General features: G+C 39.4%; 1 protein-coding gene across 6 annotated transcripts in view; it reads right to left on the reverse strand.

The window, feature by feature from the left end:
• The window catches only part of COL19A1 (collagen type XIX alpha 1 chain), a 325663-nt gene that overhangs the window by 88038 nt on the left and 221999 nt on the right, over window positions 1-15626 (reverse strand). For all 6 annotated transcript variants that reach the window (XM_047734919.1, XM_047734921.1, XM_047734920.1 and 3 more), the window contains one exon: window positions 14202-14255. In XM_047734919.1, the coding sequence (XP_047590875.1) occupies window positions 14202-14255 (54 nt within the window). The remainder of the gene's footprint in view (window positions 1-14201; window positions 14256-15626) is intronic.

Below are 15626 nucleotides of genomic sequence, written 5' to 3' on the forward strand. Positions count from 1 at the left end.
TGAGGACTCAGTGAGAATAAGCTCAGGGCAAGTCAGGTTTCAAGCGAATCAGGACATATTTCATTTATCTGGCCAATACACAAAGACAAAATCAGGCAACACAAAGTGCCCTCATCCTTAAATACACTTTTTCACCCACACCGAAAATTGTATCTACTGAGGTGTTTTTTTTTTTTTTTTGGATGATTAATAAGTCAATGAATATACTTAGGTTAACATTCTTAGATGAAGTTTACTCTGTAAAGTCTCGAATAGAGAAAAACAGGAAAGGAGCCAAGCAGAAAGAAGAAAAATTTACATGAAGGTGATAATGTACGAAGCTGGCAAAGTATCAACATTTTTGTTTCAGAAATGGTACACCCTGGATGAAATCCAGGGAAAGAAAGATGAAAATAATAAGCAGGTGGCAGAGAATGATAAAATGAAATAATGACGGTAATATTAATAAATACAAATGTTAGGCTTTGAAACTAATAAATGTGTGGCAGGGACATGTATTATTGCAATTTACTCTACAACAACCTAGCGAGGTAAGCATTACCCTTATTTTACATATAACAAAAGGTTAACTATCTTACTCAAGGTCACACACCTTGGTGGGTAAGAACCAGATTCCAACCTAAGTCAGCCTGACCTCATAGCTTTGATATTTTGACACTTTCCTTTATCTGCTTCACAGTGAGAGGGTGGCCAGATAGGAAAATAAAATGTCCATTATCTTACAGCTGGTTTTAAGATTCCAGTAGGGAATTCAATGATAAAGGATCACAACATCCCTTAATGAGATACAGAATCAGTAAGGGCCAAGCAAAGACAGCTCTCTGACCTAGCGTAGACACACATCTTCAAAGATTTGGATGACAAGAAGGGATCGAGAGGAAAGTGGCCAGAGTGGAAGACGGGTAAGGAGAAGAGAGAGGAAGCACATACAGACACAAGAACTGTTAGAATCATGTAGGGCTTCGATTAGAGAGAGATCAGGAGAGGGAGATTTCTGAAGAAAGCAAGCAAGCAAGCAAGCAATGGTCCTCATCTTAAGTAACTTTTGGAATTCAAATAACACCAAATGAGGCCTAGTATTTGTGTGATGGCAGAAGAAAAGGAGAAATAAAAATGGTCATAGTTGGTGGAAAAAGACGAGCTGACCAAGAGAATACTATTGCTTGGAGATGATGTTGATAGGCTGACATTCTATGAGCGTGAAATTGCAGTGAGGAACAGTCATGGGAAAGTTGTCACACTTAGTAGAGAAAACCAAATACCCTTCAAAGAAGACTACAATAGTGCCATTGTATTTTTGTGGAAGAGAGATTTGTGTATTAGAATTCTTGAAATCTGAAGCATTTAAGGGATCCAACAATACCCTGGTTTAAGCATTCATCAAGGACATCTTTTGGGGGGCGCCTGGGTGGCTCAGTGGGTTAAGCCACTGCCTTCGGCTCAGGTCATGATCTCAGGATCCTGGGATCGAGTCCCGCATCGGGCTCTTTGCTCAGCAGGGAGCCTGCTTCCCTCTCTCCTTCTCCGCCTGCCTCTTTGTCTACTTGTGATCTCTCTCTGTCAAATAAATAAATAAAATCTTAAAAAAAAAAAGGACATCTTTTGGGGACATCCTTGAATGAAAGGAGTACTTTTGTTAGAAGCCAGCAGCCACACGTTCATTCTTGGTGAGTCTCTGGAAATTCTGAGTCCCACTGGGAGCCATGTGATCCATCTTCTCCTGTTGGAGCCAGTCCCCGCCCCCCACAGTGGCATATACCTACACCATCCTTTGAAAGATCAATAGCTCCTCAGTGTCTCAATCTAAGATATTGCCAGCATCCCTGGTTCAGAAGTTCAGAAGCAGTGCGATTAACAGGTGAGGAATTGCAGCAAAAGCAGCTTCTGGATCTTGAATGAGAATTTTTCACATCTGCCACTTTGGACATTTTTCAAACTCATTCCTCTGTGTTTTCCAGGAAGCGCTCACTTGAGCTGGGCTTGTCTCTTCTGGCCTGCATACTGAGCTGTGTAATTGAGGGAACTCAAGCATAGGCAGTTTATGGTTGTATGAATAAGCAAAATACTCAATATGTGACCTGATTGTTTTCCAAAATTGCACAGTCCCTGGTTTTACTTGACATTTTGGAACAGGAGTGGGAGGATGAGACTGTGACAGTGAATGCATTCAATGGGTATAATTAACCCATTTCATAAAAGCAGATTTTCTAAATTATGCTATGAAGCTCATATGTTTTTTTAACACTTTGTTTTCCAAGGGCGACAAAAATCATTTTCAAAAGAGCTTATTTTTTTTTCCTGACACCGTGAAACAAATCAATCTAATTGGTATAAAGCCCACTGCATTATTGATAGCATGGGACATTTTTGACTGATTTCCATGGCACGATGGTTAGAAAAAATAATGATTCATCCCCCAACACTGCTATTCTGCTTAACCATCCATAAAATGTTTCATACTTATCTCTCCCCAGTATGTCCTGCAAAAGGAAAAATATCATTTGTCAGCTCCCTGCAGTACAAGGAGCAGCAGGAATCTTGAGAGTGGCTTGCCACCCCACAGAAACAACATCACTGACCCCACACAAGGTGACAAAAACCACAGGGGTTTGAAAACTAGTAAGAACGGAGGTGTGCGAGACAAATTACTTGTATCCGGTGGTGTCCCCCAAAGCTTACCACCAGCAAAAACCATACCTGGAGAACGAATGTGCCTCCACCCCTTCGTGTGACCTAGGGAATCAATCAGGAGCAAAGCTGGCTTAATGCAGTCTGCACCTATCAATGCTCTGAGTTTTCATTTATGTAATGAAGTGATAACATTCACCTCTCTTAAAAGCATTGGTTAGGATGACAACCATCTCTGCCTGTGCGGAGAAGATGCGGTTTCCCAGGCAAAACTGCTGGGACTTAAGATAACCAGGCTGATGGCACCGGCTTGTATGCTGCCCAAGTTACACAGAGGCCAAGACTGTAAGATCTGAATAGTTGGGGGACATTCTGGACAGTTCTGGGAAACAGCAAAACGAACAATCTGTAGGTTTTACTTTGGCGTGATTATTTTCTCTACGTCAACTCAATCGTGTGACATCGAGGTTTCTCTACGATCTCTAGGTTTTAAGAATGATACATCTGCAGCTGATGATTTTGGCTCAACTGAACCCCAAGGTTACAAAAGGCACATTCAGTGAAGTTCTAGAAAAAAAAAAACTTAATGATTTTATGTTTAAAACACTTAGTTCCCTATAAGAATTTCAGGCAAAGAGAAGATGCTGGTACTCAAGGCCAGAGAATTATTGGTGATAGTACCCTGACGTTAACCCAGCCCAGAGGATAGTTTTCCTATTTCTTAAAGTAATTTGGAGTATTTAAGCATGTTGAAAAGGCATAGAGAAGAAAACGATAAATTCTCATGAATCCATAATCCAATGTTGTCAGATCCTAACCACTTGCCGTATTTGCTTCAGATTTCTTTATTTTTAATGAAATTACAGATAGAGCTGGAGGCCCCTTCCAGTCCTTTCTACCATATTTCCTTCCACGTTTCAGTTCCACTGCTGAAAACTTGTTTTTTTTGTCCAGTCACCTTTGACCCAAACAGTTTTCTACTAGGTAGTAGCTGAGCAGAGAAAACTGACTGCATGGAGTTCAGTGAGACCCTACTTCCCTAGATCTTCCCTAGGTCTTTTTCCCTAGAAGGCCTAGAGCCTTGTTCTTGTTAAACCAGAGATAATCTTTTCTTGCCTACCTCACAAAGTCATACAGGGGTAAAATTAAATACTGTATGGAAATACTTTTTGGAAATGATCTCATCAAACACAAACTGTAAGATTATTTCGGAAACAAGTCTCCCTTTCTGAATATCTCTCAAAGGCCAGTCAGGTTCATTAAAACCTTAATGTTTATCCACCACAAAGAAATAGTGCTTAATCCATGCGTTGGCCCAACTAATAGCAAATTTAATGATCAGATATCAAGGATATCAAATATCTTGTTCCATGACCTCGATACACAATGCCTGTCAATTCAGAAGTCCTAATAGTTGGTTTCAATAACATAATCCAAGAAGAAGAGTCGGTGGCTCTAAGAAGATAAAATCCTTTTCCTCCAGATTATGGCTGTTATTAGCAAAAACTTAGGAAGTCCGAAAGTGACTAATAATGTCTTCCTGCTGCTGTTCATAGAGACAGAAAAAGAAAAGTAATTGGGGAATTGAACCCAAGTGCTAGTTTTCAAATTCTCAACCTGAAACCCTCAGCTGCTTCACACGCAAGTCTATGCATTCTGCGGCCACACAAGGTGACCGTGGAATTTTAGCAATGTGGCAACAGCTGTTTAGTCTAGGACCATGACCCGAGTAGGGGGAACAAGTGGTAATAAAAATGATTAACTGGCCATGTCTGTCTCCACTTTATAGTTCTTATGTGTCTTTATTTTTAAATCTGAGGAAGTCATCTTATTTTTATTAAGAAGGGAAATTACTATTCCCATTGACTGAAATAAATGGTTAGGTTCATTTTCTCTGAGGAGATTATCATTATAGTACATGGCCTTTAGTCATTTAATAGACCAAAGAGACTGAGGTTTTTTTTGCTGAAAGGAAAACTGAGAAACATGACAAAACCCTGATCAGTTCAAGGTTTCTAAAAGGGATGTTAAGAATGAGAACTGGATTCCCATTTAAACATGATGAACCTCAAAATGTATATAGTTACATTCAGGGTGCTTTAACCAGAAATTAAATGTTAAAAATCAGATATTCCTTGTCATCCACTTTATTCAGTAGTCCAAAATGAATTTGGGGTACTAACTTGTTTTAGAGGTGGGCTTTGCTTTTCGCTGAAAACAATAACTTTGCATCTTGAGTTCTCAGTTCATAACCAATAAAGCTGGAGATGGAAGATCTAAATGCATGGATAATAGGATATGGCACAGAAATCCATTAGGTCTATGGTATTTTGAGGGCCTATAATCTCCATTGTTATGATTAATCATCTGACCCAACCCATGAAATACCAGAAAGGAGCATCTTTTTTTTCTGCCCCCCCCCCCTTTCTCCTAGATCCTTTATTAGATCCTTCATTAGATACATCAAGCTCATTCCCACCTCAGGTCATTTGCACATCCTGATGTCTCTGGTTGGAAAGATCTTGCTCTGACCCTCATGGGCTATCTCCTTCTCAAGTAATGTAATCTAAATGCTCAAAGATGCCACCTGGACCATTTTAATTAGAGTAACAGCTCTTTCAAATTCCTCTTATATTGCCCAGTTAGTTCCCCTGTATCACCTCCTACTAAACTGAAATTGTTTTGCTATCTGTCGAATTTCTTACTAACCACTGCTACCCTCAACACACAACTGAGTATAAGTTACTTAAGGGAGAGACCTTGTCTATAGCCTGTTTGTCACTATGCATTTCTTTGAAACTACTGTATGCTCAATGTTTGTAATAGTGACTCACACATGATAGATGCTCAGTAACTACTGAATAAACGAATTCAATATTACACCCTAGATTACTCTTTTAACTGCGTATAAGGCAGTACAAACATAATTTTCAAACTGTGCAATGACTCATGCTTTCAAGGTAAAAGAAGTTCTTTTACACCGAGGTTAAAACAAAAACAGAAATAACACACTTGTATTTGTTTTAAATCATATTGTGGTTTTAGAAAAGAAGCATAAATTGCACTGGAGTCAGCGCCCACAAAACGATCACTGTAGTGTTTTATCAGCATTTTACAATAGATGGGCATTTTAGATATCCATGAGCTAAGGGTTTGCACTTCAACAGTATATCAAATTCATATTGAAAGTGACTGTGGATGAAATAGCATTTGCATTTAAAGGATAGGATAAGCATAAAATGCAAAAAACACCACTGAAAACAATTTTGAAAATCATGTAGCTTTATAATTAATCCTCAGACACAGAATATATCCATAGCTTGGACATCCTCCAAAGGCTACGAAATTTGTTTAGAGCTTGTCCAGTGGAAACAGTAGAGGGAGCTGCTGCCCCACGTTACAAATTCCTTGAAATTTCTGTTTTCAACATAAATTGCTATGCACTGAAATGTGACACATTCGAGCCCACTGCTCAATTCTCATACTGCAATAATGAAACAATGCACAAAAACAATGCCAGGGGGGGAAAAAAAAAGAAAGGGAATCAAGAGCCCTGCCTGTAACAGAAAGAAATAATAACACATTTTAAAATTAATATGGTTTTTAATAAACACTTTTATAGTGATGATTGATGAGAAGTAAAGTTAATGTCAAATGGGTGGGCTAATACATACTTCCTTTAATGGCTCATTAGTTAAATTCTCCTGCTTTCCCTCCTGCTCCGCCTCATTTCCAGCTGCTTTCCTCTCTTTTCTAAAGGAACTAAAAACCAGAACACTTTGAAATAAACTAAGGCATTTCAAGTCTTGAGATTTTCCAAGTCTCATTATCATAACACAAGGCCACGATTTTCCATTGCTTATGCTATGCAGATAACTGGAAGGTTTTAAAGAAAAAGAGAAATTTTTATTAGAGTGTGAGGGATAGTAATTGAGACTTACAGAACATCACAACTAATAAAATGCAACAGCTCAGATAGTGGATGAACAAGTCCCACAAGCCAGGAAGAGGCTGTAAATCAGAAGATGAAAAAACACCACTGAATACTCAGACCCCATTATTATTACCTGACTGTGAGTAACCTTCCTCTCTCTTCATATGTAGACTAAGCTTTCCATATTTATGTAGAGCTCGTGATCTTCCATTTTAGCAAGTCATTGAAAGACATTCACATTTTTGTTAACAGGATTTTGGGAACTTTATAAAAAGGAGATTAAAGACAATCTTTTCTATCTACAATACTCTTTGTGTGGATGGACGGTCAGAGTAATAGGAATGGATCTCAGCTGTACTTACACAGAGCTTCACATTTATAAGAAAGATCTTCTCACACATGGCTTTGATTCCTCCCAGCAACTGTGAGAATCTGATGGAGGCAGGTACTATCATTTCAAATGTATAGAAAAGGAAACTGAGCCATGGAAATGTCAAGTGAACTGCCTGAGGACATACTAGTGAGGAGGACTGGGTACCTCACAATCTTATTCCATCATCCCGCTGTGCTAAGACATTGCAGTGCTATGGATCACATGAGAAAATCAGACCATGTTCGGTGTCTAATGTTTAAATAAGGCTGATTCAAGAGAAATTACAAACTAGAAGCTTGCTTTTCCCATCTGGGATCCAGTGAAATAGAGGTGATCAGCTCCTGGGTTCCACTTCTTGTTCCCCCACTTACACTTGTGTCATCTTGGGCATGTTGCCGGATGTTTCTAAGCAACCTTTATCCTATTATAAAATGGGACCACTTCTACATCTCACCACAGTGGTGAGGATTACATAAGGCATTGGCCATGGAGCACCTCATACAGAGCAAGTACTCTAATAAACTCTCCTGATCCATCCCTTTCTTTTGAACCTGTTTCCTCAGGAGTTAGTATTATTTCCTTCCCCGGAGAGATACTTAATGCTCTCATGCTTCTCTGAAAAACTGCTCTCCAGCCTAGTGTATTTGCAGGTAATATCAGTCTAAGACATCTCTACTTAATGGTTTCCCACCAATGAAGAGTTAGTCATTCAAAACAAGATGGCAGAAGTTATTTGGGAGAATTTGAGAACTTTTTCCTTTGTATAGGTAGTATAGGCTCTGCCTGTTAACAGGAAATTGGATTAATATTTTATTAAAAAATATGTTTATTGGGGCGCCTGGGTGGCTCAGTGGGTTAAAGCCTCTGCCTTCAGCTCAGGTTCTGATCCCAGGGCTGAATCGGGCTCCCTGCTCAGCAGGGAGCCTGCTTCCCCCTCTTTCTGCCTGTCTCTCTGCCTACTTGTGATCTCTGCGGGTCAGATAAATAAATAAAAATCTTTAAAAAAATATGTTTACCATAAAGCGTTGTGGCTAGCTCTGTTAACCAGTTTAATTGCTCCTTAACTACAAGTATTTTGATTAGGAATAATCTTATTTTAAGGAGGATACATATATGTAAATTTCAACTAAATCTTCCTCAGAGTAAAAACTGCTATTAAATATGGGGAAATAGGGGTGCCTGGATGGCTCAGTTGGTTAAGCATCTGACTCTTGGGTTTTGCACAGGTCATGACCTCAGAGTTATAAGATCAAGCCCTGCATTAGGCTCCATGCCCAATGCAGAATCTGCTTGAGATTCTCTCTCTCCCTCTCCCTCTGCCAGTCCTCTCTCTCTCTCCCACTAAGTAAATAAAATCTTTTAAAAAGTAAATATGGAAACTAAATTGGAGCAATATATGTGACTTTGATGAAACACTAATTCATAAAGACATAATTCATAAAGACAATTTAATAATAGTTCAATAGCAGTTCTGCTTTTAGTAAATATTGCATTATTAGAATTTTTTCCCTCTAGGAAATATGCTCTCTAAGGGGAAAAAAAGTTGTCTTTTAAATACTAAGTGGGAAGTAGTGGGAAATTACGCTTTGTAAAAAAATTACCTTTTTGGAACAAATGTTTCTTAAGAGTGAGAAAATACAAATTTAATTTCAGAACAAAACATCGCAATTAGAAGGATCGGTTAAAGTGTTTTAATTATTTCAGTTGCTTCAGGACATTAGAGATTTCTTTCAGTTCTATTTTTAAAAATCTTCATTGATGTTCCTTTATTTTTTTTTATTTTTTTTTTTAAGATTTTATTTATTTATTTGACAGAGAGAAATCACAAGTATGCAGAGAGGCAGGCAGAGAGAGAGGAGGAAGCAGGCTCCCCGCTGAGCAGAAAGCCCAATGTGGGGCTCGAACCCAGGACCTGGGATCATGACCTGAGCCGAAGGCAGCGGCTTAACCCACTGAGCCACCCAGGTGCCCCTGATGTTCCTTTAAATAACAACACTACCTTTGATTTAGGGAACATCCCTGAAACCCCAAAGGGAATAACATTTTCTTGAAGAAATTTAGCAAAGTATGCTTGTTATCAAAGAATCCATCTTGGTGCTTTTTAGACAATCACACTAATCAGAATAGAGTTTTTTCTCCCTAATTTTTCTAAAAGCTAATTGCTCAAACATATATCCTAAAATTACATACTATTCACTTACTTGAGGGATATTACATATTATTTGATTACTATTTGATAAGAGAGATAAAATTAATATTTTAAAATTAATTCATACTATCGTAAGAAATTCCAATAAGTGCTTTAGGAATCTCACAGGCAAGCCACTAGGGTGAGTCATACACCATCTCTAAATCTGAATTAGGAAGATTTTCACCTTGATCAACCTTTCCTTCTCTCTCATTACCTTCCTTCCTCCTGTGAAGTAGGGCTCCTTTCACATAGGGTACAACGTTGAAAAAGACAAATAAGCGAAAACAACATTTTGATCTAAATATGTCCATAAGCAAATTGGGTTATCTCCGAAGCTACAAATAAATCGTCATAAAATACAAATAGCACCATGGGACATCCGAAAGAGAAAAAAAATGCTCTACTGATAATTTAAAAAGTAGTAACTACTACGATAGCCACAGTGAAGCTTGCCTACGCTAAATAATCCAATTCCACCATGGCCATCACTAGAGGGATGAATCAATGAAATCTGGCCACGAGACGCCCTATGTAGAACTCTACATGAATTTTCGTAGCTTAACCTGACATATAGGGTTTCATATGAGGTTTACCAGGACCCTGGCAGGGCTTGACATGTCAGTGCTGGCCTCGAGCTCTTTGTCTCATAACTGCGTGGGCTGCCTGTCCTCCCCACTCCCCAGGGCCACAGTGCTCTGTATTTGCTCAGGCTGCTTTCCTCTGTCGGTGATACTCAGTTTGCTTTCTCCTTCCCCTCTGTTTGTTTTACTGGACAGCTCCTTTCAACTCTTTTTTCAACAGTTTTATTGAGGTATAATTGATGTACAAACAACTGAACATATGTAATGTGTACAATTTGATGAGTTTGGACATACGAAAACATCTGTGATACTCTCATCACAATCAAGGTAACTGACATATGCAACATTTCCCAGAGTTTCCTTGAGCCCCTTAGGTGTTTGTTTTTGTTTTGTGTTGTGATGAGAACACCTAAATGAGATCTATACTCTTAACAAACTTCAAAATGCACGATATTGTGCATGATACTCTACAGGCACAATGTGGTATGGCAGATCTCTAGAAGGTCTTCATCTTGCATCACTGAAATTTTAAATCCATTGAATAACAACTCCTATTTCCCCTATCCCCCAGCAGGCAACCACTATTGTATTCTCTGCTTCTCCGGGTTTGACTATTTTAGAGATCTTAGATGAATGGAATCAAGTAGTCTTTGCCCTTCTGTGACTGGTTTTTTTCACTTAGCATAATGTCCTCTAGGTTCATTCAAGTTGTTGTAACTGGCAGGAATTCCTTCTTTTTTTTTAACGCACAGTTTTTATGCTTCAATTGTCAATTCCTGAAGGATATTGACCACGATCTTTTCTAATTCTCTCCCTTTGTTCATATTTCTGTAAACTAAACTTGAATCCCCAGAGGGCAAGGACAATATCTTACTGATTTTTGTAAGCCCCGTTCCTAACAGAGTACTAGGTACATGGTAGGCCTTAAATAAATGTTTGTGAAATTGCTTAACAACGTAAATTAGGAGCAGGTTGATGTTTTTACAAGCTCATTTTCTTAAGATAGGAATTAATATGATCTTAAAAGGACTGCTTTCGAAGAACTCTGTTTATTTCTACCCATGTGAGAAACAACAGTCCTCTTGCTAAAATACAGTATGTTCAGAAAAATTAAACATGAAGATAGCATAGAAAAACGCAGGGAGCCTGTTAGGTGGCTTTCACTTCCAATGCTGCCCTTGGCTAAGTCCTGTAAGTATGAGTAGGTGCCTCCCAAGATTTTTTGCAGCATGCTGATATGCAGGTCACCCATTCAACCCATCATCTGAACAACTGCAAAAAAATCCAAAACAGGATGAAAACCATACCCCAACATAAAGCTTTGATAATACTTGGTATTTGAGAAAAGATATTTTAGTCACCTGGAGGAGTTAGCCCAGAATCAAATAGATGAAGAATTTCCATAAACCACGATTCTTAAACAGAAAATGAGCTATTTAAGATCTTTTCTTTTAAAACAAAAGCTGACCTATGAATAAAAACCTTTTATTTTCTCATAGATTTTTCCCCTTATTTTGTAGTTGGTTCTTTCACAATATTTATAATAATCGGTATTTTGTTATATCACAGAAGATAACAAAACGCACTATTCTTTTAAGTACTGTGTACCCAGGATTTAACAAACACTGTATTAGAACCATAGCTGAGTTGAAATTCTAAATCCAATACTTGAACTAAAATAAGTACCTCTCTTCCCCAAATGCCCTGGCAATAAACTAGAACCGGTGGAATTGAATATTATAAATTCCTTCATAGAGTCGCATACTTCTTAATCTTCTAAATTCTTCAGTAAACTCCGTTGATTTATAGCTGAGAACTCATTCCAGGACTTGGAGTAATCTTCTTTCCTAGACATTTGGCAGGCTTGTCACAAAAGCCTTCATCATTCAAATTCCTCCTCTGAGACAACAATTATCCAGTTTTAAAAGCACTATTGTATGTTTAGAAAGTATATGAAGGTCTAATCTTGCCTGTTCACATTCACCAGCTTTTCTTCTTTATAGCAGAAGACAATTATTGCAAATCTTACAACACATTCTCTGTTTTGCTAGAAAATTTGGAATAAAAATCAACAAAGCTAATTCCTTTAAAAAATGGCTTCCAGGCTCCCGAGTTATACCTCTTTTTTCTCCACTTGCTTTTATAATCACTATCCATTGACACCAGTACATTGCTAATAGAACAATCCACTTGAATGGCGAAAGTGGATGGAATGAAATCAATGACAGGAGAGCAACCTTGTTCATTTTTCTGCATACCCACCCATGACCACATCCTAAGAAATTCCCAAGGTTCTAGGTCTGGAGCCCTCTAGTGGTGGTGAGCGGTGGTTCTGGTCTTTAAAAAGGCACTTTCTGGTTTTCATCTTTTTTTTTTTAAGATTTTATTTATTTGTTTGATAGAGAGAGACACAGTGAGAGAGGAACATAAGCAGGGGGAGTAGGAGAGGGAGAAGCAGGCTTCCCACGGAGTAGGGAGCCCGATGGCAGGGCTCGATCCCAGGACCCTGGGATCATGACCTGAGCCAAAGGCAGACACTTAACAACTGAGCCACCCAGGTGCCCCTCTGGTTTTCATTTTCTTATCTACAGGATATATTCATTTGTATACTAATTCATTAAATAATTAACAATCACATGCTACAGGACAGAAACTGTGCTAGGCAATGGTGTTAAAACAGAGGTTCAAAAAAATTGCAGTGCAGCAGGCAGACCTAGAAAGAAGGCAACAGTATGAAGCACTGTGCCATGTGCTACCTCAGTGCAGGAGGTACATGAGTGCAAGGATTGTGGGCGAAGACGCCTCACGCACTGAGAGCTCTGACAAGGGCTATGCAGGAAAGCTGAGGCTAAGATGAGTCCTGAAGACAGAGGAAGCTTACTGAAGCCACCAGATGTGCAAAGGATGGCATTTTTGAGATAGAAAGTGAGGATGACACTACAGGTTACAAGCAAAGGAAGGGCATAGAGGATGATGGGCAAAGAGATGTCAAGGGCCAACTAAGAAGGGCCCAGAATGACACACAGAAGATGTAGAACCCAGATGTGGAAGGAGAGGGAAGCTATTAGAATTTCAAGCCGAAGGATCACAGTCTGAATTATCATTGGGAGATATTATTCCACTCGCAGAAGGTAGAGGCAATGAGACCCTCTCTGAGACAGCTACTAAAATACGGATACAAACTGACAAGGGCCAAAACAAAGTCAATGGCAATGAGGAAAGAGAGGAGGAGATGGATTCGTGAGCTATCCAGATGTAGAATGGACATGATTTAGGAACTGTCTGGGAATGGACATTGAGGGGGAGAAAAAAAAAATCTAGAATTATTTCTGAGTTTAGTTTGGGAACATGCTACTTTTGTAATGTGTAGGAGACCTATAAGCGGAGACAGTGAGCAGGCAGTGGGAATATAAAAGCCTGGAACACTGGAGGAATGTCAGGGTTGAAATAAAAAACTGGAAATGTTTAATGCACGCAACATACAGATAGGAGAGGAGGGAACACTGTTAATGGAGACAAAAAAGGATGGCCCCAGAGGTAGGAGGAAAAAAAAAATCAATGTCACTACACCAAGAGAACTGGGAGTTTCAAGGAGAGAGTAGGCACCCCTGTAAATTCCTATATAGCAGTGAAATCAAATGAAGAGTGATCAGACCCAGGGAATCTCACACCTCAGAGATTACTGGTCACTAAAGAGAGGAAAGTGCCATTAGGGTAGCCTGGACACAGATCAGACTCTGATGGGCTGAAGGATTAGAAGAACCACAAGAAAAGGAATACATTTTCCAGAGGCTTGGGGTAAAGAAAAATATGACGAATTGGCTAGAAGATCTTTACAGCTCTCTTCAGCAACAGCATTCTACAAAATTCTACTAACAAAACAGTTATAATTGGTCCCGTTTCTCCACATATCTAAGATATCTAACTTGCTACCAGCCCAGACATTAGGAAACTGAGGAGAAGGAGCCGGGTGGGTTCAGATCAGGATTCATCTACTTGGAGACTTGGCTTAGGGCACTCACGTAGGCAGTGCAGTGGCTCCTGTCTACGTAAGAAAGAAATGGATACGTGTGCAGACAGCTACTAGCCTCCCTTACCTCGTTGTTTGTGTGGTAGTGGGAGTGTAGGGAGTATAACCATTTTATTTTATTTTTATTTTTTAATAATTATTTAATTATTTGAGAGAGAGTGAGATCAAGCGAGTGGGTGGAGAGGGGGTGGGAAAGCGAATCTCAAGCAGACTCCATGGCCAGCACGAAACCCAACAGGGGGTTTGATCTCATGACCCTGAGATCACGATCTGAATTGAAACCTCAATGCAGAGTCCAATGCTTAACCGACTGAGCCACCCAGGCGTCCCAGGAGTATAACCATTTTTAAACAGTAGAAAAGATCGAAATTAGCTACAGGGGGACAAAATAATCCATAGATAAATAAATACACAGGAAGAAAGCGGGGCTCTCCTAAAGGACAGTCATCACACTGTTTACTCACGGGTGGTCCTGGGGGACCCGGTTTTCCTGGAGGACCTGTTTTTCCTCGTCTTCCCTGGAAACCAAAGAGAAACAGACAATAAATACTGTGATGCCTTTTTTTTTTGCTTTTAGATGAGACAATATTAAACGGCAATTTTATTTTTTATTTTTTATTTTTTAAACGGCAATTTAAAGATAGTAAAAATTAAAAAATAATTTCAAGCCTACCTGACCTTTAAACATCAGTGAAATCTAAAACCCACAGGCCAAATTTTTAATGACCAGTAGGAGAAAGATAGTGCCTGCCACGAATAAACGTTAACTTACAGGCAGTCCTTTAAATGCTGTCTGCCTCGATACTGTAGTCAAGTAAGATAAAGCATCTGAAAGATGGTCTAAGATTGGTGTATTATCTGACGAGTCTATGGTTTTGGATGCAATAAAACCTGTATTTGTCATCTTAAACTGGTGTTTCTTGAAGAATGGTCTGAATAATTTCATAGGAGTAACCTGAGGGTAGGATTGGGTGTTACAAATGCACATTCTGAAGCTTCATCCTAGGACTTACTGGTTTAGAATCTCTGGGCAAGGAAGTCACGAATCTGCACTTTAAAACCATCTCAGGTCACTCTTATGCTCACTACAGTGTGGAAAAAGCACTACCCGAAGCCACACCGTAATCCTGTGTATCGTATAAAGCACATCTACTAGCTCTTTTCATCCCTATGGATGGTAAAGCTATTTTTTTTTCAAATATTTTATTATTTATTTGACACACAGAGAGAGGAATCACAAGTAGGCAGAGAGGCAGGCAGAGAGAGAGGGGAAGCAGGCTCCCTGCTGAGCAGAGAGCCCCATGCAGGGCTCGATCCCAGGACCCCGAGAGCATGACCCAAGCCGAAGGCAGAGGGTTAACCCACTGAGCCACCCAGGCGCCCTAGAAAAGTAAGATCATGCTAACATCTCTAGGTGACTGTTTACCTAATACCATTAAAGGGCAGTTAGTTATTTTTTATAAACTCGCTTTTTATTTTTTTTATTTTTTAAAGATTTATTTATTTATTTGTCAGAGAGAGAGAGGGAGAGAGAGCGAGCACAGGCAGACAGAATGGCAGGCAGAGGCAGAGGGAGAAGCAGGCTCCCTGATGAGCAAGGAGCCGGATGTGGGACTCGATCCCAGGACGCCGGGATCATGACCTGAGCCAAAGGCAGCTGCCCAACCAACTGAGCCACCCAGGCGTCCTATAAACTCGCTTTTTAAATTTTTCCTCCTTTTCTAAATAGAAGGATGTAAACCTAGGTATTGAAAGCATATATTTTGAATGAGAAACATTTCGGAGCGTGTTTTATTTTTATTTATTTATTTATTTTTTTTTTTGAGAAAGCATGGGAATGGGGGTGGGGAGGGGAGGGCAGAGGGAGGAGAGAGAATCCGAAGGTGGGG

This window comes from Lutra lutra, chromosome 6 (assembly GCF_902655055.1).
Source record: "Lutra lutra chromosome 6, mLutLut1.2, whole genome shotgun sequence".
In the NCBI taxonomy this organism is placed as follows: domain Eukaryota; kingdom Metazoa; phylum Chordata; class Mammalia; order Carnivora; family Mustelidae; genus Lutra; species Lutra lutra.